We start from the raw sequence: 23,168 nt of genomic DNA, 5'->3' as shown, positions 1-23,168 counted from the left end.
GAAAGGAAAAGCAGTATTCTGCAAGCATGATCGGTCTGTAGTTTGACAATACTATTGTATATAACGTTCTGAAGCCTCTGGGTTTGTGGTTTGACCAGCACTATGTCAGTTTTTGTAGACACCTGTTGGATGAAAGCAGCTGTCAGCCACACTCGTGTTCAACTATATGTGCTGTACTTTCTGTTAAAGGAGACGTGGAACTACAGATTGAGACCATTAACTGTCCACTGGTGTTATCAATCAAGTGAGAATTAGAAGCTCATTTCCTCCCAGTGGAGACTGGAAGACTATCAGCTATGATTTTGACAGAAAACAAGTGCAGGCCACACACACAGTGACTTTTACTTATTATTTGATCTTTATTCACCTAGGTTGGGGGGGGCGGACATTCCTCCCCTGGCATTCCCATGTAAAGAGATGTCAGTGACAAACACATCCAACCAAACAAGAGGGTGAATAGGATTCCAGTCCATACGTAAAATACATGTATTTACTATTTATCGAACCACCAGCGTCCATTAGTCCCACACAGCATCCATCTGTGCTCTTAAATATATAGAGATAACATTTGTGGAGGGGAATTTATTCACTGTGAGAGGGGAACTGGCGGAGAGGGCGGAGCTTAGACATGAAATGAGTGGCGGTGGAGGCCCATGTTGAGTCATACCTGCAGTGTGTGTGTGTGTGTGTGTGTGTGTCCTTGTTCTACATGATGCCACAGGAGGACAAGGGGTTGGCGATGTGGCAGGTGCAGGCTGACTGGCAGTATTGGCGCACAGTCTGGTAGCAGCTACGGTCGGCGTCCCCGCCCCACTGCACAGGCCCGTTGGGGTCAGAGGGCAAGCGGCTGAGGATGCTGGTGTTGATGGCCAGAGCGGCCAGACCATAGTCAGTGAACAGCACCGTCTCGCGCCGGCATGTGGGGCAGGAGATGAACTTGTACTTGGGACAGGACTCATAGAGGATCTGCAGGCACTCCTCGCACACCGAGTGCAAGCAGGAGAGGATCCGCGGGCGTTTGCCGGCGAAGTTGTAGGTGTGACCGCAGGTCGGGCAGTCCAGGGGCTCACAGGGCATGACGGGTCCCGGGGACGAGGAGGACGAAGAGGTGGACGAGGAGGTGGAGGAGGAGCGCAGCACGTACTGGTTGACGATGACGTCCTCCATCTTGTACTGGAACTGGTGGTAGCAGATTTCGTTGGCACTGGTTTTGCGCTGCGCCAGGAAGCTCTGCTCCCTGCGCGTCATGGGGGCCGGGGTGGACACCATGGACCGGGGAGACCCCGTTATGTCCAGGGTCAGGTCGCTGCAGGCCTGGTTGACGATAATCTCGCCTTCGCCCCCGCCGTCCCATGCCACTCTGGGTGGCGGGGCATAGCGCGGCTGGGTGACGGGCACAGGGCGCTCTCTGAGGAACTTCTCCGACTGGATGATCTTGACGGTGTCCATGGGGATGGTGACGGGCTGACGCCTGAGGCAGGACATTCGTGAGTTGTTCTGGAGGTGGAAGAGAGAAGGGCTGTGGCTCTAGTCAGCGCTGGATGCCCCTGCCCGCTTCTGCACAAGGGGAAACAGTTTGGGCTTCTTCTTTGAAGTCAGCCATTAGAGGGGACATGGGGACGGATGGTTGTCTCCATGGTTCCCTCAGTGAGCTCCCCGGTGTACGCGACTGTCAGCCTGAGTCTTTGTGAGGGGAAGACAGACAGAAGAGCTGAGCCAGAGCACCACAATCTGCGGCTCTTACTCTGTCACAGATGATATGTAGATGACTTAACAGTCCAGCTTACAGAACCTAACCAGTGTTGACTCCTTAAAAATAAAGTTTCCTATGTTACACTGATCTACCTGTGTGCTGTTTGTGATGTCTAATCACAGAAACACTTAGTTACACAAAAGGACAGTTGGTACTTTTAGCACAAACTCAAGTCAAGAAATAATCTCATATGCAGACAGATGCTCACATATATGCATACAGTACAGGACGGTGGATTCCCACAGTGGGAGGGTGTGAGTTCGGGCAGTTCAGAAAAAGGTCAAAGAGGTGTTTGTCTCAATCTGTATCCTGTGGTCTGCCAGGGGAAACTCAACCCTGTCAATTTAGCCTCTACATGTGTGTCTCGCTCAAACAACGGCTGAATTTCCTGTGTTTGGCTGCGGGCGTGTCACACATGGATGCGAAAGCGTGAGAGCAAAAGAAAGAACGACCTCTTTCTTTCTGCTCTTGGTCCAGTGGGGTGGGGGTGACCCTGTGTGACCCTCTCAGTGGCTTGTTGATAAGGAGGATGGAGGAGGAGGAGGAGGAGGAGGTGAAGGTCTTTTTATAAGGCTCCGCAAAGCTGTTGGAAAGACTGCTTTGAGCTCCAAGACTCCTAAATTCCTCAAAGGTGGGGAGTGAAGTTTCTTTTTCCTTTCTGAATTTCAAACAGTCCTCCCAACTGAGCCGCAGAGGTGATATCAGTCTGATGGATCCCGCTGTGCTTGTCTCCCTTTTTTGTGTGTCAGACTTCCAAAAATGTGATTCTTTTGGTCCGCCCACCTGTGAACACGGGAGAAAAAAAGAATATGTAAAATACACACATTACTGCAGTCGTTTGCCCTCAGTTTTAGTGACTTTTGTTATGGAGAGCAAATAAACTGCAAACATGGGAGGCTTGGTTTTATTTTAACTTTCACTGGAGAGTGATTTACTTTCAGAAATGTCTAAAGTTGTGTGTAGTTTTTATTGTGCTTTACAGCAGAGAAATTGCTATATTTGAGTAACACTGGGTCAACTACCCTGATACTTCTAAAGGTCCAGGGTTTATTTGGCGAAATTGCCTATACCACCTTTAACTGCATCCTTTCTGGTAAATTCCTTGTAGGAATTTGCAGTCTCATTTTAAATTTAAGTCAAGTCAATTTTATTTCTAGAGCACGTTTAAAAAAACAAAACAAAAAAGTGCTTTAGAGATTTAAAGGCACAGCAACATAAAAGGTATAACACATAAAATCAAGTGAAATGTTTAAAATGTGTAACTTTAAATTAAAAATAATCTTCTTGAATAATCTGTGAGAGCTCTATTATAGTACTTTTCTTCCCTGTGATACCAATGTGGTTTGGTCTGTCTTGTCATAAATTGTAATGCCATAAATCTGATTAATTAGATTGTTCAGACATAAAACAATGCTTCATGCACATCCATGTACTTTGGTGAGGTTGACTCACATAATGGGCTAACTATGCAAAAAAAACATGAATTGCTAAGGAATGCGTCAAACACGCTGCACCTGCAGCCTCCTCCCCTCTCCTCTCCTCTCCTCTCCTCTCCCCTCCCCTCCCCTCTCCTCTCCTCTCCTCTCCTCTCCTCTCCTCCCCTCCCCTCTCCTCTCCTCTCCTCTCCTCTCCTCTCCTCTCCTCTCCTCCCCTCCCCTCCCACCATGTGCTCTGCTGACAGGTGAGTTAAGCCTTTATTTGCTCTGTTGACACTGTCTGAGCTGCTGAATCTGCTCATGATATATTGTGCTTGGTTGGAGATCACTGACTAACACAAACATTTCACATCATACATATATAAAAAAGGTCTCCAGGTAGCCGGGATTAACTATGTAACAAACAATTAAAAGCTTCCATCTGTGTGTGTGTGTGTGTGTGTTTGTTTTCCCAGCAGGTGATTGTGACACACGTCGCCGCGGTCCCTGCTTCCTGCCTCCACTTCATCATCTTGTGAGTTGCGTCACTTTGCTCTATAATGAGTGGGAACATGTGTTTGAGTCTGCATTGAAAGTACAGTATGCGTCACACTGTGTGTGTGGGTTTTATTTATGAAAAAGGAAAAAAAAGGACCAAAACAATAGGTGCCCAACAGCATGAGAGGGAGGATGACACATCTTTTCATTCACTGCTCGGCTGTTGTGAGTGATGAGTCATTAGAGGGTGAAAGAAACACAGAGCCGAGGAGGTGACCTACATGGTGAGGAGGAGAGAGGGAAAGAGGAGAGGGAGCACAGTGCTGGTCTACGGTTTCTATTTATGGTTAGTTTATCTATGCACTTCTCCGTGGTTTCCTGCCCCCACCTCGGCTGAAGAGTCACACCGAATGAGAGAGATGTGATCTAGCCCATCGTGTTCACGTGACGCAGTGGGCCTCACTGTACTGTGCGCACGGGGCAGACGTTTGTTTTTGTCCCCGTTGTTCTTTCTGTGTGAATCTGTTGAAATGTTTGTACACTCCAGTCCAAGCTGTTTGCCATGAATCACTCACAGTCCCACTGAACGTGTCTCTGCGGCACAGCAGTGCCGGAACACTTTGGCCCAGAATAGCCTGATTTCTCTCTCTCTCTCTTTTATCTTAAGGGTGTCATCTACAGAAATAAAACATGTGGTATTTGCAGTCCTTGATTGCTGATTTGTTTTGCTGATGTCATAAAATATGGATGAAAAACCATAATGTTGATTGTGTTTGTGAACAGTTTACATTTTATAATATTGCAGGCTGTACAGCAGGGGCATCAAATGTACGGCCTGTGGGCCAGAACTGGCCCACCAGAGGGTCAAATCCGGCCCTCAAGATAATTTATTTTTTTTGCTTGTTTTTAAATTTTTTTTAATATTTCAGTTCCAGATACATGCGACTAAATGTTTATGTTTTGTGCCTTTGTGGATGCACTGTGATCTGTAAGTTGTGTAAATGTCAAACATAGACATAATATTGTTGAAATTGCACTTTTCTCAAGAAATTTGAGGTTGTTTTGTTTGTTTGTTTTTTGTTTTGTAAAAAGAAACTGAATTCTTGTTGTTCATAGGTTATATGCTGTTATTTTACTGGTGCGGCTCTGGAGATAAAATGTGGCCCCTGATCTAAAACGAGTTTGACACCCCTGCTGTATAGAATCAAGACAAAACATCACTTTTTATATATATATATATATATATATATGTATATATATATATATATATATATATATATATATATATATATATATATATTTACCAATTATTATGGCAGTTAGATCATGATCCCAAGTGACATATCAATATACAATTGAATAAAAAACATACTAATATATGCTGTCTTGGTGTTTGGTGCATATAAAATAAATGAATGAGAAAAAATATGTTGCGCTAACTCTAAAACTGCCATTATCTAAACTGAAAAAAAAAGAAATTCATATTTCATAAACAAAAATAACTCTGATTGCTGATGTTAATCAGTTAATTAGTGATATAACTGTTGTACTCAAAATCCCTGTACTATTGTTTGAACCTTATTATTTTTCGAAGCAAACAACTTCAACAGCGTCACCAGAACATGTTTTTTGTTTTAAGAGCTTGTGAAAAATAAGTCAACAACAAAAAAAACAACAACTTTTGTCTGATCTGTGGAAAAGTGATAAAGCAGATGCCAGACAGCATGTAGAGCCTTTGAGCCTCGGGGAGATGAAGCAGCTAAAATTACCCTCTAATTTGGTGACAGCGATCGGGCTGATAACTGATGCACGCTGCCTGCTGATGGGCCCACTTTGGCGCAGACCTCCTTCCTAATTGACACAACCTTCTCGGGTTATGTCAGGAGCTCATCTCTGGTCCAGCAGCCGTAATCACACCGTGTCAAATGTAGCATCCTTTCCTCCCACAGTCTCCATTATGCATGTGTGTGTGTGTGTGTGTGAGTGTGTGTGTTGAATGGTATGAGGAATTTGCTGTGGAGACAGACTCCTCTGACATCTCTGTGGTCAGCTCCCAGCTTCCTTCTCTTGCTTGTGATGACGAGGTCAAATGCCTGTCATGATTTCATTAGTGTGATAATTCCATTGCAGGGAGAGAAAACAGACACACACACACACACACACACATGTTTGCACAGCTATACTTCTTAGGACACTGTAGTGGCCTCCGTTCAACAAAGCATTATCCCTAACCTTAACCATAACCAGTTAATGCCTTAACCTAACCACAATTCAAATCTTGGCCCCAAACTTCCTCAGAAAAGAGGTTCTGCCTCACTAGGACCAGGTTTAGGTCGCCATGAGGACTCCTGGTCCTGACAAGGTCAGTGTTTATTCCAGAAAAGGTCCTAAAGAGGCAACATATACAAGTATTTTTTATTTGTTACACACAGACACACACACACACACAAATAGAAGTATTTGTCACTAAACGTAACCATATTTATTTAGAAACCTAACCCTAACTTTAACCGAACCACAATTCAAATCTTACCTCTATAACTTCAACAAGAGTTTCAGAAATGAGGTTCTGCCTCTAGGACCGGGCGTTTGTCCCCCATCTCGACAAGTCCAGGACCAGGACTGACAGTGTTTGTACTAGTAAAAGGTGCTAAAAAAAGGTAACAAAAACATGTTCACACACACACACACACACACACCGTACCTAGAACATTCTCATCCTCCCACTACGTACACGGCACCACCCTCTCTACATTCCAGTGGGCACACACAAAAAAGCAAACAGATAACAAGCAGATAAAAGGCACTAAAAGGAATATTTTTAAATGTGTGCACTATCAGTCAGTCTGGATTTACTTAACTGACTGTTTAAACTGACAAACACCTGACCTGACCCCTCACACACACACACACACACACACACACGTCCTGATATTCAGAGCAGATAGAATCCACCTGTGCTGTGCAGATCAGTGAGCAGGGAAGGGCACCATGTTTTGAATGAGTCATACAGACCCTGCACATCTCTCTCCCCTCTCTCTCTCTCTCCCTCCCTCCCTCTCTCTCTCTCTTTTAGAATAGAGGGTTCAGGTCTCTCTGCCCTCGCACCACACAGCATGCATCAGCAGTATGTCAGGTATGCCAGCTATGTGTATCCACATTCATGCTTCCACTGGTAAATAAAAAAAAAAAGCCATTGCCGCATGTCCGTGTGAACTCGTATGTGCAGATTTTTTGATGACATAACATATTATTGTGACCTCAGCGCGATCTGGGGACAAAATCCCCAGATTTACTGTTTGTTTGCTGTTTGCTGCAGCTCCTCTCTGGGCGCCGCGGCACTTGCAGGGATTTAGTTAAATACGCAATTGAATTGCAAGCAGATGTACTTATCGTAGACGATAGATACATACAGTATGCAACATGTTTGCAGTTGACTTGGATTGTTAAACTCATGCATTTTGCGGATGGAGTTCCACAAAACTTCATTTTAATGGAATGAGCTGCATGCATCAAGCTGTTTTTGTCAGGTTGATATAAACAATAGGTTTAAATGATCATAAAATTAAAATTCAGGCATGATGTTGGACTCAAATCACACTGTTACACTCCACTGTGTTCTTGCCATGCAGAGTTTTTGTTTTTGTGAGGTGTGTGTATTTTGCACGCCTGCGTTCATTCATGGCAGACATCGGCCATTTTGCCTTACAATCCAAGCCAAGTGCTCTTTGTCTTCCACACAAACACGGCAGAGCTGCAACAACAGGCAGTAAAGAAGAAAAAAAGGCAATAACCAGCAGCACTCTGCCTGAAACAGACCTTATAGAAAATTTATGAGGCAAACGGTTCAGCAAATGCCTTGCTCTTCCATAACACGACTGACTTGACGGATTGAGACGATTTCAAACCGGTTTAAACCCCCGGCCGTCTCAGCACTGAGCAGAGGCGGATGACGTTGTGACCGGTGTGTGAGCTCGGGAGGACAGGGGGGCTCGTCGAGGAGAGGTGGCTGAAATGTTTGGACGGTGTGAGATGGAGCAGCTTGAGCTTGTGGGAGGGGTGTGTTCAGGAGCAGCAGTTATGCAATCGCAGCATGGTGTACCCAGCACTCTCACTGCAGCGCCAATGCATGGCCAACACCGAGACACTTCAGTGCTGCTGATGACAACAGAACAGGCCGTTCTTACCCCCACCTCCTCCCCTCCTTCTGCTGCCACCGGTCGGTGAGTAAGTGGGCAGAGTTGTGACGAAGTGTCATAACCTCTGGAAACATAACGTCCACGAGAGACAATTTCCTCAGCGTCGTCACTGTCTGTTTACAGACTCCTCTGCCTAAGCGCGTGAGCATCAATGCCTCCATCATACGTCAGATGTGTATGTCTGCAAAATGGACGACCGTGATGCAACAGCCGTGTAAATTCCCGCTCAAAGCAAACCCAAAGACCCCCCGCTGTCTGTTGGGTTCTCACACAAAGAGAGATGATTTGTATGAAGCCTGGAACATACAGATGACACAGATAATGAAGATGGACACACAGGGTAATGTTCACAGTCCTCACCTGTCTGCTCGGCTGCTCATGCACTTGTCTCTTGTTCTAGTCCTTTCCCTTTTTCCACCTCGCTCCTGTTCTTGTTCTTGTTCTTGTTCTTGTTCTTGTTCCTGTTCCTTTTTTTTTTCTTCTTCTTCTTTTTTTAGCCAACGTCAATGTTCCCGATGCCTCTGTGAAGATCGACCGAGCCGCTCAGTGTCGTTGTTCGGGGAATGGCTGGTCACAGGGATGGATGCACGCTCTTCTTGTCCATTTGTGAACCACCGGCAGCAGGAACGGGAGGAAAAGATGGAGGAGACGTAAGATGGAGGAAGCTGTTGCAAGGTGAATGCGTCATGTCTCAGGCTGAATTCATCCAGCTCTTCATCCTATACTTCCTCTCTCCTCCGGTACCTTTGTCCTTCACTCTCCCACCTTGGCTCCTTCTCCGATGGGCTGTGACCGATGAGTGTCTTTCTCCATCACTCTCTTCTCCCTCTCTCTTACACCTCTCTCTGTTTTATTGCACTGACATGAGAATCTGTGTTGTCCCTTCCTGCCACCCTGTCTCTTCCCTCTGCTCCTCAGGTAAATGTCTCTTCTCCTGCTTTCCCTCTCCTCTGCTGTTACCTCTCCTCTCCGCACAGCTGTCGTTCATTACTCCTCCTTCTCCTCCTCCTCTGTCTGCTTCAGTCAGTGCACCTCACAGTCACACATGCGCAGTGCTTTCACACACAAACACACACATGCACACGCGCGCTCCTTCTCTGTCTGTGTTCTTCTGGCTCCCTCCTTATGCATGTGGCTTGTTTGGCCTCCCCACCCCCTCTTCTCTCTCTCTCTCACACACACACACACACACTCCCTCTCTTTCTCCCTCATCCACTCTCTCTCGCTGCAGCACACACTGCAGTGCCTCTGCAGGCAGGATCCCTGTTTCTAGTTGCCAGAGAAAATATTTCAGCCAATGAGGAACATTAACTATGCTATGCCCCCCCACCCTTACCTAACACAGCTACACACACACACACACACACCAAACATGGTTATAAACACCAGACACACACACACACATACACACAGGAAGTACCAGACCCAAAAAGATCTAATTTACGCTGTGCAGTTCATCTCAGAAATGAAAACAAAGCATACATCCTCTCATAGATTCATTTTCACTCACCGCTGACCACACACACGCACACACACACGTCTCATTCATGTTTGTCAGAGGGCAGGAAATAGATTCTATCTTCGAGCACATGCAGCCTCAAAGCAAAAAAAATGTTAACAATAGAGCAGAGAGTTGTCATTTGTGCTCACTTGTCCTCGGTGTCACTGCTTCTTACACCGTTTCTATAAATTCACTCAGTGGCTTGAAAGCAGCGTCCAGAGCTCCCGCAGCAGAGCTGCACATGCACTAATGTTGCATAATGACAGGTTTGGTGTCCGTCTGTCTGCTTGAGATTTCATGCAAACTGATAAATACTCATCAGATCGAAGCAGATAAAAGGGATTTTTTAATCATTGTGAGCGGGTTAAGGTTATGCAATGAGAACAATATACAGGTTATCACAGATGTTCAGGGGTCACATACGGACCAGTAAAAGAACAATAAAAAAAGAATAATAACCTATAATCAACAAGAACTCCAAATTGTTCCCTTTGTTGAATAAAGTTTCTTTTTTACAAAACATATATAAACAACCTAAAATTTCTTGAGAAAAATAAGTGCAACTTCAATAATAATATGCTTACAGATCACAGTAGATCCACAAAGACACAAAACATTAAATATAATAGTACATTTGAACAAATTCCTTCTGCGGGCCAGATTGGACCCTCTGGTGGGCCGGTTCTGGCCCACGGGCCATATGATTGACACCCTGTGGGTTACAGCTCCTGTCTGTGACCTCTGACTCCTGGACATACATGATTTCAGTCGTGCTTTATGTGCAGAATGCTGCTATTTGATTTATAAGAATGAGTGTGTTTAATATGTGTCAACACAAAATACATGTAATACAGTATTATCTGTATTTATATTTATAACTAACTTGTCAGGCAACGTCAGGCAAATTTATGTATGTAGCACATTTAATCGTGCTCTACAAAAACAATAAAGCCATTCTCAGACAGAAGTCGACACCAGGGTCTAGGGTTTCACTTGAAGGCTATAATTAAACAGAATCAGCAAAGAAAAATATAAAGATATAAATGAAAGGCTGCAGACGATAGAGTAAAATAAAGCCCTAGAGGACATTGACATTAAAGCTGGGCCTATACTGTAGGTTCATTAAAGAAACAGTAAATGAAATGTGTTTGTTTCCCTGTTACTGCTACTTGGGTTCTTTGGGGGTATTTTCTGTTTTAAACACCTTCCTCCTGCCTCTGAAAGGTGTTTGCCTCTTTTTGTGTCAGACAGCTTTGGACTAAATGAATTTAAATTGACTCGACTCGTCTCTGTGTCTTCACTCGTCTCACAACTCCGACCCTTGTGAAAGAGACACAGAGTGTGCACAGTACGCGACTGATGCAATGTCACTTCCTCCACTGTGGCTTCAGTCTCTCAGTTATTTTACCCAGTAAAGGAAGTGTAATAAATGACTTATTAACATGTTACAGTCATGTCAAAGAGAAAACAACTTAACCTCTAAGTCCCCCATTAACACACAAACAAGCCAATGTGAGTGTTGATTAATGAATGAATCTCTAAACAGTAACACACTCTGCACATTAACACATATAATGTCCAGTATGAACAAGTGCTTTAAAAACATTTATTTTATATTATGACAACTTTTCACTCATCACATTTCAGTAGTAAATGCCAGTGATGCTCGTACTTATTTGGTGTTTTAACCAAAAAGATGCAACGTGGGATTCTGGAGGATATTTACAAAGATAAACAGAAAATATCTCTAGCTCTATGGTTTAAAGTCTAAATGATGCAACTGAAAATCAGAAACATTAGTCATATTTTATAATAATAAAACATGACAAGCTTTAAACTGTTTGTTTGCGAAGAACCGACCATGACACTCTTTACACTAGTGAACCATAAAATGAATATGTTTTTGCACAAAGTCATAGTCTGTCCATTATTTTTTACCCTTTAACAATAAACCCACAGCTGTCTTCTGAGGTGAAAGGTGAGGCCAAAAGGAAGTAAATCTGTGCAGATGCATGGACAACATGTCACATGCAGTCGCACGCACACGCACACGCACACGCACGCACACGCACGCACACACACACACACACACACACACACACACACAGAGCCCAAATGCCTTTAGGTAGACGTATTTCAACAAGGCCTAATTTCTGCTGCGTGACTGCAGTACAGAAAATAATAAACTCAAATAAAATCCATTTATAATACATATTAGATCAAACTACACAAGCTGTTGCATGGTACTAGAAGTACCCCATAATTACTTTTCAATTAGTAATTTATGATAATTATGTAGTTGTATTAATGTTTTTTTTCAGTTTATTACAATATGATGTGTCATATAGTTCATTAAAAACAATGCTGTGGGATAATCAGTCATATATCCATACTCCAGTGTCATTATGTTTGACATTTACTCATATTTCCGGTTATAAAAGTAGTTTTTATGTTTATAATGACAACTTACTCATCATAGATGTATCAGTTGATTATTTTTCTACAATAATCGACGAGTTGTTTAGTACATTCAGTGTCCTGTCATTGATGTTTCCCAAACTTTTGAAATTATGACGTTCTTAAATCAAGACATATTGTTATTTTAAAGGTTTCTTTGGGCAACACGGTGGAATAGTGGCTAGCACACAGCAAAAAGGTCGCCAGTTCAGTGCTCAGTTTGACCAAGGGTTTCCAAGCTTGTGACTTCCATGTTTCCTTGTTAAAAGACAAGAGAAATAATGACAATAAATTGATAAAGAACGAGTGAGAGATGTTCTTTGTCATATCGAGCAAAGAAACACTCCAAAAAAAAAGCACTCAAGTTGACAATCAAAAATTGTTTGGCGATTAATAATCGATTAATAAATGAATTGTTGCAGCCCCTGCACTCTAACATGTTAAAAATAATTCCATCCCTCATCCATGTTGAGTGAGATGGAACCTCTCTCACAGATTAGATGTTTAAGAAGCTTATGCTGTTCTGTGTCAACACAGAACCAGCTTAAAAAGGTCTACTTCACAAAAAAACAAATACATCATCATTTTCCTTGTCTTCTAATATTCAGTGAATCTGAATCAGTCGCGGTCTGCCCGTCACAGCGAGACACGTGTCAGCACTGACCTTTGACTGTGGCGTGATTCTTTGATATGCCTGAATAATAATAAGTCAAACAGATACAGGTGGAGAATTGGGCAGGTGTAAAAGCACCATAAATGATAAAGAGATGATAGTAATGATAGATAATGTCCCTGAAGATCAGATAATGTTTGTCATTCACCATTCATTTACCCAATTCATATAAACGTGATAGTGGGGAAAAATAAGCATGGATGCACTTTTTTATTGATTTATTTGTTGATTTGTTTGTTTATTAAAACGTTTTTATTGTGGCTCTGCAGGGTCAGTGCAACGCAACACTTCAGAACACACATAACAGGACCTTATGACATTAAGGAAGGGATTTTTTTTCTATCTAGCTTAAAGTTAGCTTAAAGAAGATATATCTAGCTAAGAGAAGACATTGCTGGCTTTGCCGCCATCACCACCCGTGTGTAGGACCAGCAGCGACCACCAGAGGGAAGCAAAGAGAGTCAGGCAGCGGGTGAGGTCATTCACGTCCATCTTCCCTGAGACATTTTTATTCATTAACACCTAAAACAACAAAATAGCAATGTGCATAGATCTAGCAAAGTGACAGAACTCAAGGACTTTGAGCACATGACTCTTAGGTAGAATGAGGTAGAAAAAAACAGTAATTACCGGTTGTTGCTCTTCTTTTTTTTTGGTACAAAGAAATTGACTGTAGATTGATTACACATGACAGATCATTTACAGAGTTTTTTGCGTATCTCACACAACCTCCCCCTATTTTTTAGTGACTTAAGGCAGCATGGTAAATGAAAATAAGCCATATTTTCTATAAGTCTATGTGAATGAGTTAGTGTTAAACTGTAAAAAAAAAAAGAGCCTTTGGTTGATTGCTCTTGTCTGTATAGTAAAGTTTAAATGTTGCCGTGATTTGTGCTAATGCTCAAAGCATTTTTGATTATTTTATCACAGATTTGTCTATTATAAATTGATATGTTGCAGATATGATATACTGTCCACTTCAAGTTACATTCACGTAACAATCCTGTCATTTAAATATAAATTATCTTTTTCCCAGAACACATGGGATTATTCTGAGTTTCTTTAACCATAGAATCCATGTAAGAAAACCGCCACACACAGGAGGATGATGGCATTGGCGTTGACGATGTTTCTCCACAGCGGCACCTCTGTGGTGTCGGTGAGCTTCTTCTGAAGCGCCTCCTGCTCCTCTGCACTCAATTTGGGGGCCTTTTTATGCTCCAGGCCACAGAAGCACATCACTGCCTTCTTGCAAAAGCCGGGCTCCTCCTCTGGCTCTGTGATGACAGACAAAGAGAAAAGAATAATAAGGGGAAATCTACACGTACCACACATCTATCAGTGGGGATTTCAAAAGTCTGCTGATTACCGTCTTCGTCCGAAGAGTCGTCGTCGTCATCGTTTTCGGCCCAGTTGTCTTGTTCGAGATCCTCCCTCTTCTGCGTGTTGTTCCTCAGGCTCCAGCAAAGACGATACAACTAGACAAACAACACATGCATGGGTAAAAAGCACATATTTATTATGTTTGTCAAGGCAATGGTTGGGGGAGGGAGGGAATCAATGATTTATCTGGCCTTATCTCATACATGCTTGTCTTCGATGGGTTTAGTCATGAGAGAGATTCCCAGGATGATGATGCAGGACACGACAAACAGGATGATGCTGAAGTAGAGGTAGTGGACTCCACATATGATGGTGGGACAGTTGCTAGGCTCCACACAGCTGCCTGTCCCATAGATAAACTCAGTTATCATCCTGGACAGACCGATTAAAAGGCCAATGGTGAGGCCAAAAAAGGCTCCCTGAGGAAAGAAAGAAAGAAAGAAACACGAGTGATAAAAGTCAAATTTGTGCACCTTGATTCACCTGTGGAAATTTTCACGTAAGACAATTTTGCACCTGGAGCACAAACAAATTTGAGCTAAAAACACCACATAGACCATCGCACATTCTCCCTGACAGCAGTGTTTAAACGTGTATTACAAATAATTGTGTTTACAGTGCAGGACTTTATACTGTCTGCTATCATAAAAAGGGCAGATTTTGTTGCTTTTGGTTGAGTAGGTTTGGTCCTAAACTAACCAACCTTAACTGGGCCTCCCTTAAAGTAATATTGTCCCTGCAGACATTAGAATGGTATGGATTTTTCTCATTCTATTTTAAGCAAAATCAGAATGCTAACACTGCCTAACAACTCTTTTTTCTCCTGCAGGTTTTCCTCCAAATAAATCCAGATTACGTGAATGGAGCAACAAACACGTTTGACGTAAGTAATACACACAATGTAGAATGCATAACAAATCTACTGAGCCAGAAGAGAAGCTGAAATTTGACCAATAATGAAAGCTTCCTCATTGGCTGGTTTGTAACTGATAGCTTTCGTGACGACAGTATTTTGCTAATCGTGAGTCATTTGATGTTATTAGGATAATAAAGACATTCAGTACTTTATCGTCCAAAGACACTCAATCACACCAGAAAAAAAAAATGATATTACTCGTGACTTTTGGCCATACAATATTCTAGTAGTGGTCAATCCACCGTTTATGGCCAAATACATTCAAAATGATAGTGATAGGTTGTGTCACATGACTGTGCTGCACACAGGAAGTGATTTGTTTTATTTCAAGCCAGACAGAGGCAACAGCAACATTGCGCTAGTAAAGCGAGACGGCTGCAAACCGGCTGGAGTATAGGACTGAAAACACAAAGAAGTGTGTTACAATAAGGTGATAATAAACTCTAGTTTTTATTTTGATTTCAGTTAACAAAAAGGTTTTCCTAAATTTAGTTTTCATTATTTCATTTTCTTTCACTCTAATAACCTTGCTGTTTGGGAACTACAGTGGACTTTGCAAACCAGAAAGTAAAAATACTCTTTTACACCTGTCTCCTCTTCCCTTCTTTTCTTTTCTCTTCTCTTCTCTTCCACTTTCTCTGCCATGTCCTCCTTCTTTTTTCTTGGTTCATACAGAGGGTTAATGTGGGCGGAGCCATTCTTTGTTAACCTTCCACCTCAAAAACACACATTCTAGTTTGTGATTTTCAGTCTTTTCACACTCCAAATGTCCTCCTATATGTTACACACTGGAGTTTCAAATAGAGCTTTGCAGATCCACCGTCTTGGTCACTTTTGCAAATATCAACAAAAAAACAAAAAAAAAAGAAAGATGATTGAAAGGTAAACTTACAGCCTCATTGACACGTTTGCAAAAGATGGCAAGCATGAAGACGGCTGCGATGGGTGGAGTGAGGTAGCTGGTGATGGACTGGATGTAGTCAAAGAGCTGACCGCTCTGGGCGTTCTGCACCACAGGGATCCATGCGATGCTCACACCAATCAGGACCAGGATAAACACTCTATACACACACGGGGGAAATAGTAGCAGTTAGGAATTTTAACCATGATTAGGAATCAACCGCAACACAGCCTTAACCCTTAATGCTTACCCATAATAAATTGGCATGGGTATATTACACAATGCCTTATATGGACATCCTGGGTGTGTGTGTTTATAGGTCACATATTCAGGCTTTAAAAAATGCCTCATCTTCTTATGTGTTGTTGAGTCAAAGTTATCGTTCTATTTATATCGCATTTTTAGTAGTGATATGATTTATTTTGTTGAAAAACGAGCCAAGTGAACTTTGAACTGTGATTTTAAACCTTTTGTGTTTATATTTAGTTAGTTCAGATTGTCTATTGTGCTGAAAAAAAGGATATAAGACACTCCATATTGCACATTCTTATAGCCTCTGTATGTGCTGTACATTTGAACATGGTAATGAAAAAAAGCAGCCTAAATGCTCTGTGTTCTAAGGGTTAAACACATTTTACCTGCCGGCTATCATTAGTTCCTTTTCGCTGGCAGACTTGCGAATCTTGGTGTAGATGTCCATTGTAAAGAGAGTGCTGGCACTGTTGAAGATAGAGGTCAGCGAGCTCATCAGAGAGGCCAACATCACAGACAGCATGAGGCCTCGGAGTCCTGGAGCAACAAAGTAGAATGGTGGATGAAGCTGAAATTCTATGCTAATCAGACAAACATGTTCTTTTACCATTGGGCATGAGATCCACCACCAATTTTGGATAAGCGATGTTGGTGCATCCCACAGCAGTCCCGCAGTATTTCACACATTCCTCTGGCACCACACAGGCGATCTCATCTATAAAAAATGAGATCAGAAGGATAGTCAGAATGTTTTTTTTTTTAATTGAACATTATTTCTATGGTAAGATAAGCTTTTTGTTTTGTCTAACACACTCACTTGGATAGAGGATCCTGCTGATCATCCCGGGGAAAACCATGAGGAACATAGGCAGCAGCTTTAGGTAGCCACATAAGATACAGCCTCCTTTCACGTGGGATAGATTCTTGGCTGAGAGGCAACGCTGGACAATCACCTACAGAGAAAGAGACATTTGGGTAAAGATGTGTCGAGTCATTATAAAAAGTATTATGAATACTACCACGGTTGTAGTAGTATAAAACATTTGAGCCAGCTTGGAAAGCTGACCAGAACAAGTACATGACGGATGCCATGGAAGCCATGGAAAAACCCGGAACAAGTCTCCCGAGGGGCATTTTGAGTTATTTACAGACTCTGAAAGTGTGGTTTCTGAGCTTTCCAACAATGTCTAACATGGAAATCTGAAAATATTTGAAGATGTGGCCTTTTGAATGTAGGGTACTCCTCAAACTGGTTTAGCCTCAAAGATTTGTACCTTTCTGGGGAGCCAAGTGACAGCATCATCACATTTACATAGTCCAACACCCACCTGGTCTAAGCTGTCAGTGACATCTGACATCTGTTAGCCCACAGGACAGAAACTATTGTAGTAGTTTGAACAATGGTTATCAACAGTAGGTCTAGGGACCCCGAGGGTTCTATGAAGCGGTCCCAGAGAAAAAGAAAAATGAAAAAAAAGAGACAGGGAATATACAGTAGTTCATAGTGGAGCCTTTGCTTGACTGACCTGATCAGTGCACCAGTACCAGGTGGCCTGAATGGTGAGTCCAAACACCAGGCCAGGCCATGGCAGGTCTCCTGTAATTGCGTTCCTAAAGATATGGAAGGAGTCCGCCTGAGGCTCGTAGCATTTGGCACTGATGTTACCCGTGATGGAAGGGATGGCCTCCATGTAGCGCTCCTGGAAGCGTTCATATCCTCCCACCTCATTGAAAGCTGTGTACGTGTATATGCAAGTTAGATTAACATAAAACGTGAAATAATGATGAATAAAAAAACAAAGAAAATACCATATTACCAAAGCCCATGAGGATGAATGATCCAACTATCATGATTACAGTCTGCAAGGTGTCGGTGTAGATCACCGCCGCCAATCCACCTGACATACAATACGTTTTCTTTTAAAATCAACACATTTTATTTCCTGTAAAGCACATGAATCTGAATTGACTAGAAAAACAAATGCAAGCAAATGTTGGTACACGATCAAAAGGAGGCGTTGGGGTTTAAGCGGCGTTATCTAAGTTCTGTGTCTCACATTTAGCCTTTGAAGCTAAAGTTCAGCAACGGAAGGCCACTCTCCGCTCTTATCACAGTCCACGGGTAATTAACCACAATAACAAACCACAGATAACTGGTCAGTGAGCAGAAGAGTGTGCAGTGCTACATGTTTATCTGCATGTCTACCTTACCTTTACCCCCCACAAATGATGCCTTTCGTGAAGCAGATAAGACTTGATACGGCTTTATAGTTTATGAGTGAGATGTCAATTCGTGGTTTCAGCAGAAAAGGATGTGGCCGCATCCGAAGGGAACAAACCTGTGACCGTGTACAGCGCGGTGATCATTAGTAGCGCTATGACAGCGAGGTAGATGTTCAACCCCAGAGCCAGGTTGATAAAAATGGCACCAGAGAACATGTCTGCCTGAGTGGAATGAAGAAAGGGAAAAAAACATGTTGTTGTTTTTTAATCAGCAATGACTCATACAAGGATGGAATAGAAAAACAGCATGTGAGGGATGTTGAGGGCTTAGCAGGGCGTTGTCACTGTGACTTACTGAGATCTTAGTGAACACATACAGGAAAAGGGACAGCACAGAGAGATAGATGCGAATGCGTTGTCCTCCAAACCTCTTCCTTAGGTACTCGGGCATCGTGACCACCTAAACACACCCACAGCGAGACGAGTTACTTGTTTGTTTTAACAATCTTTATGGCCTCATGCTGAGTGGGCACTCCCAAAGTGCAAAACATGTGTTCTGTTTACCCCAGCCTTAATGTAGATTGGCACAAAGAGCCATCCCAGAATGACAACCACAATAAGAGCCTGGAACACAATAAAAAACAATCAATACCATCACCATTTGCTCAAAAGTTATATTGTAAATTGTCGTCACATATTTGTCTGTTGGCCAATCTGACCGAGATAACTGTGTCCGCGTCACAAGTTAGACGTACGTCGATGTGAGACGTGATGATAGTGCGTCTGTTACAGCGCACACAATTACTCACATTCCACTCAAATCCACCGATGGCTATCCCTGAAGCGGCGGCAGTCCCAGCGATGCCCACAAAATGGCCACTGCCAATGTTGCTGGCAAATAGTGAGGCCCCGATCTGTAGAGAATGATGTCAAAGCAGTATTATGACTATTATACATGTAAAAAAAAACCCAAAAAAACCCAAATTCATAATCAAAAACTTACACCTACATCCTCTTCCTTATCCCGTCTCGTTGATGATAGTGTAACGTGTGTAAATGTATTGTTTTATGCATTTGCTATGTAGTTTATGAGAATGGACGTGATGGATATGATGATGCACACACGTGTTCATGTATAATATACATGAACATGTATGGGAAACATGATGACAGCGAACACGGCTAAATGTGACCTCAATAATATATATGTAACTGTCCAAAGAGACAGGTTTCAGGTTAAGGTTGTTAAAATGTGATAAATATGATGTTTAAGAGGGGTAAATTGATTAAAAATGTACATATGTAATCATATCATCATAGTTATCACATTTTAACTACCTTAACCACATGTTAATGTATTTTATTTTGTTTTTGTCATTTTCCCCAAAAGAAATAAAAGAGAGAAGGAAAGAAAAAATAATTCAAATATTCCAAAATGCTGTATATGTTGCAAAACTTTAGCTGTGATGAAGGGTTTTGATATCAGTGTTGATGAGTTGGTGTCACAGGGTCAAAGATCAACCAATCAGATCTCATCTTATTGGCTCTGCTGCTGCTGCTGCCATGTTTGTTTGGTTGCAGCTTGCGATGTGAGAGTGGGAAAAAATAGTAAATATAGTAATAATAATAATACTAATAATAATCATAACTTTGATTACATAGCACATTTTAAAAGCAGGGTATACAAAAGTGCTTTCACAGACCAGATTCAAGAAAACCCGAACCAAAAAAGTGACACGAAGAAATAAAAGTACGATAATAATGGTAATAAAACTATGAATAAGCAATTAGAAAGAAGGTTTATAGCAGGTGTGCGACATAAAGGTCAGGATAAGAGTCAGGTAGACAGTATAGCAATACAAATAAATAAATTAATTAAAAGCAAAGTCACGATTTTATTTATGAAAATGGGTTTTTAAGAAGGGATTTAAGAGACTCCGCTAATCCTGTGAGCCTCATCTCCTCAGGCCGGCTATTCTGAAGTCAAGGGGCCCTGACGGTAAAGGCTTGTCTCCTCTGGGTTTGGAACAGTCGGGACTCAGAGGGCCCTGCCTGAAGATCTGAGACTAAAAATACTAAACTTCTGAAAGTAGAAGTTGACCACTCTTGTGTAGTTTTGCGTCCTTAGACGTGTAAGTATAAAAGTTATTTTTATATTGGTGGCGTAAATTAGTTCAATTCAATTCAATCGACATTAACACTCATGTTGTGATGTCATAAAGTGCATTGATGAACATGATGGCCATTAATGTGCATATGTGCTAATGCACTATACACACACACACACACACACGGAATGGGACAAAATACAATATCATCCTTCAAAGCACTCACAATAAGTCAATTATGGTGAATTGCCATTATCAGTATTTTCTGTCTAGCTCATCAACATTCTGAATTTATTTTGAAGGGTCAGAATGGCATTTTTTTTGTAACATTACAACATATACTATTTTTTTTGGTAATATAATTAGAGCATCATAATGTCTGTCTCTCTCCTCAAACAGTAAGAGTGAGTTTTCAGAAAATGTGCAGAATTTATTTTATTTTATCAGTTAACGGGGGGACAGTGTACGTTAATAAACATTAGTGTAATTGTTGTTTTTCAATGAGAAATCAAATGAAGCTATATTACTGACAGAAGGCTCTACTTGTTTAAGTTAAATAATACATATAAAAACAAGAAAACACATATATTTTAGAAATCGTTTTAAAAATAAAATTAAAAATTTATACCCAAATTTGAGCCGACGCACTGCAGGAATGCAAGTAAATAACTATAATTTAATCTTAATCAAGAAATAATAATGTGCTTTACTATTTTTTCTGTGTTTTTCTTGTAAAACTTTAAAATTTACTTCACAATACTTTAGCACCTGTGGCTTTGGGTGGTGGTAAGCACTGTATATCATCAGTGAATCACAATTATTATGGTCAGGATAAATGTTACAGTAAAATGTTCTTATCCTCCCATAACTATTACACACAGTATATGTCACGTAACACCTGTAATTAATAAGTAGCCTATTACGTGATTTACCATTGTGAAACGTTCACAAACACACCGACACAAACTGTTTTCATGGTAACATTACATGAGATCACGGGGCCTGTGCAGACATTATTGCTTACCGGCCACCACACCATACTCCTCCCTGCCAGGAAGAACCCACCGACGGTGGATCGGTTGGTGCGAACCATAGCCTGCATAAGAGGAGGTGTGGATAGAGAAAAATGAATAAATGCATTGGTGGTAAAATAACAACAGGCTAATTCAACATGCCATCCAAAACTGATTACATTTAATTTGACACTGTAACAGTCATTTAACCCTTAGTGCTCAAATTGCCATGGGAATAATACACAGCGCCTCATATGGACATCCTGGGGGTGTGTGTTTGTGGGTCACATATTCAGGCTTTAAAAAATGTGTTGTTTTTTTTCCTCTTCTTATGTGTTGTCAGTCAAAGTTATGATTCATTTTATATCACATGATATAAAGTAGCAATAATTGTGCAGAAGTCACAAAATGAGACCCTTTTCCTCTCTTTTTGTTCATAAAAAATGAGCCAAGTGAACTTTGAACTGTGACGTATTTTCAAATTTCACAAATTCAATCCGATTTTAAACATTTTGAGTACTTTTTTTTGCTCAGGTGTGTTTATATAGTTGGTGAAAATGTAGTTATTTTGTTTCACCAGATTGCCTAGGTTGTGCTGAAAATAAGGAAATAAGACACTCTATATTGTACATTCTTATAGCCTTTATATACTGTACATTTTACATTGTAATGAAAAAAGCAGCCTAAATGCTCTGTGTTCAAAGGGTTAAACAACAGTATAAATGTCAGCATGTGACCATTACTAAATGAATCACATTCAACTGTAAAAATCCTTGGCTGTGACATAAACCAACCTTTAAGGTTGACAAAGATAAAAAGATGAAGATAATCCCACAGTATCAGTGCCCTCTGTTGTTTCAAGCTGCTGCTGTAAAGGAGCACATTTGTTGCTCATAATGAGAAACATCTTATATCAGCACACATTTTTTTTTACGTTTCCTTGTGGCCCGATACAGACATACTGTCCTTTAATTTCATATAGGCAGAAGTAAAACCAGCTGTAAAAAAAAAAGAAAAAAAAAAGAGGCAAGTAGTTAACTATTCACAGAAGAAGACGAATTTAAAACGCGGTTGTTGGGAAAAGAGTGGACGTACTCACCCATACTCCAACGGCCAGGACGACCAAAAAGTAAATCACAATAACAGAGATATCCGCAGGGTTGGCCAGAGCCACCGTGGCGTTGTTGTTTCTTGCATTGCTCTTTATCAAGGAGAATCCAAAGTAATCTTGAGCCATTTTGTCAAGAGATTGACCAGAGAGCCGGTGTGTGTGTGTGTGTGTGTGTCTGGAATCGCTCCTCTGTGACTGAAGCACCTGCACAGACACAGACACTCTTATGTACTTGGGTCCGACCTGCTTGTGGGCAGGGTTTTGTGACTGTGTATTGTTTGTTTTTGGCCAAAAGTGTGTGTGGGTATGCAAACATATAAATAACCTGGCTGATTCATGATAAAAACAAATTCAAAATTAAATGTGCTAAAATGTGTAACCTTTCAGCAAATAACACTGTTAATCATTAATCCACAAGGAAATACCTCGAGTAAAGGAACAAGGAACCCACAGATACACTCCATCAGCAAAACACATATAGTGTAATAATAATACATTATTAATAATGTCTTATTATAATAAAGAACATTGGAAATGCTGACACACAAATAGCAATTTAGATGTTGGAGAACTCAATTGCCCACTCTTAATTGAGCTGTAAAACGCAATCATTAATCCTAAAGTGAGGCCTTCACCTTTGACCCTTCATCAACCTCCACTAACCAGGAAATGTCTTCACATTTATTGTAGCTCTATGACAAATAAAAAGCACTTAACCTGGGCATCACACACACCCACACTAAACACCCTAATACACTGGAAGTG

The 23,168-nt window shown here is 41.4% G+C and overlaps 2 protein-coding genes across 2 annotated transcripts; both read right to left on the bottom strand.

The window, feature by feature from the left end:
• Positions 1-335: 335 nt before the first annotated feature.
• On the bottom strand, positions 336-9,182 carry rnf208 (ring finger protein 208). The gene is made up of 2 exons (XM_058618134.1): positions 8,226-9,182; positions 336-2,536 (listed from the first exon to the last, which is right to left on the bottom strand). Exon 2 carries the CDS (start codon positions 1,483-1,485, stop codon positions 706-708), a length of 780 nt encoding a protein of 259 aa, XP_058474117.1. The 5' UTR covers positions 1,486-2,536; positions 8,226-9,182; the 3' UTR covers positions 336-705.
• Positions 9,183-12,969: 3,787 nt separating this feature from the next.
• Positions 12,970-22,593, bottom strand: slc5a1 (solute carrier family 5 member 1). Its single transcript, XM_058618097.1, has 15 exons — positions 22,392-22,593; positions 21,304-21,375; positions 18,981-19,085; positions 18,736-18,795; positions 18,527-18,631; positions 18,288-18,393; positions 17,766-17,846; positions 17,475-17,683; positions 16,766-16,901; positions 16,556-16,663; positions 16,335-16,485; positions 15,688-15,856; positions 14,083-14,298; positions 13,866-13,974; positions 12,970-13,773 (listed from the first exon to the last, which is right to left on the bottom strand). Exons 1-15 carry the CDS (start codon positions 22,527-22,529, stop codon positions 13,559-13,561), a joined length of 1,980 nt encoding a protein of 659 aa, XP_058474080.1. The 5' UTR covers positions 22,530-22,593; the 3' UTR covers positions 12,970-13,558.
• Positions 22,594-23,168: the final 575 nt, after the last annotated feature.

The sequence above is a fragment of the Solea solea genome, chromosome 19 (assembly GCF_958295425.1).
Source record: "Solea solea chromosome 19, fSolSol10.1, whole genome shotgun sequence".
Classification (NCBI taxonomy): domain Eukaryota; kingdom Metazoa; phylum Chordata; class Actinopteri; order Pleuronectiformes; family Soleidae; genus Solea; species Solea solea.
This window is presented reverse-complemented; position numbering and strand designations above follow the sequence as displayed.

Bases quoted from the DNA above. Each gene is read 5' to 3' on its own strand.
- slc5a1 (XM_058618097.1), bottom strand. From the start codon at position 22,529: ATGGCTCAAGATTACTTTGGATTCTCCTTGATAAAGAGCAATGCAAGA. The intron at 18,796-18,980 runs GTGAGTAATTGT...ATTGTGTTCCAG, and splicing joins TCGGTGGATTTGAGTGGAAT to GCTCTTATTGTGGTTGTCAT. The intron at 18,632-18,735 runs GTAAACAGAACA...GGGTGTGTTTAG, and splicing joins CAATCTACATTAAGGCTGGG to GTGGTCACGATGCCCGAGTA.
- rnf208 (XM_058618134.1), bottom strand. From the start codon at position 1,485: ATGTCCTGCCTCAGGCGTCAGCCCGTCACCATCCCCATGGACACCGTC.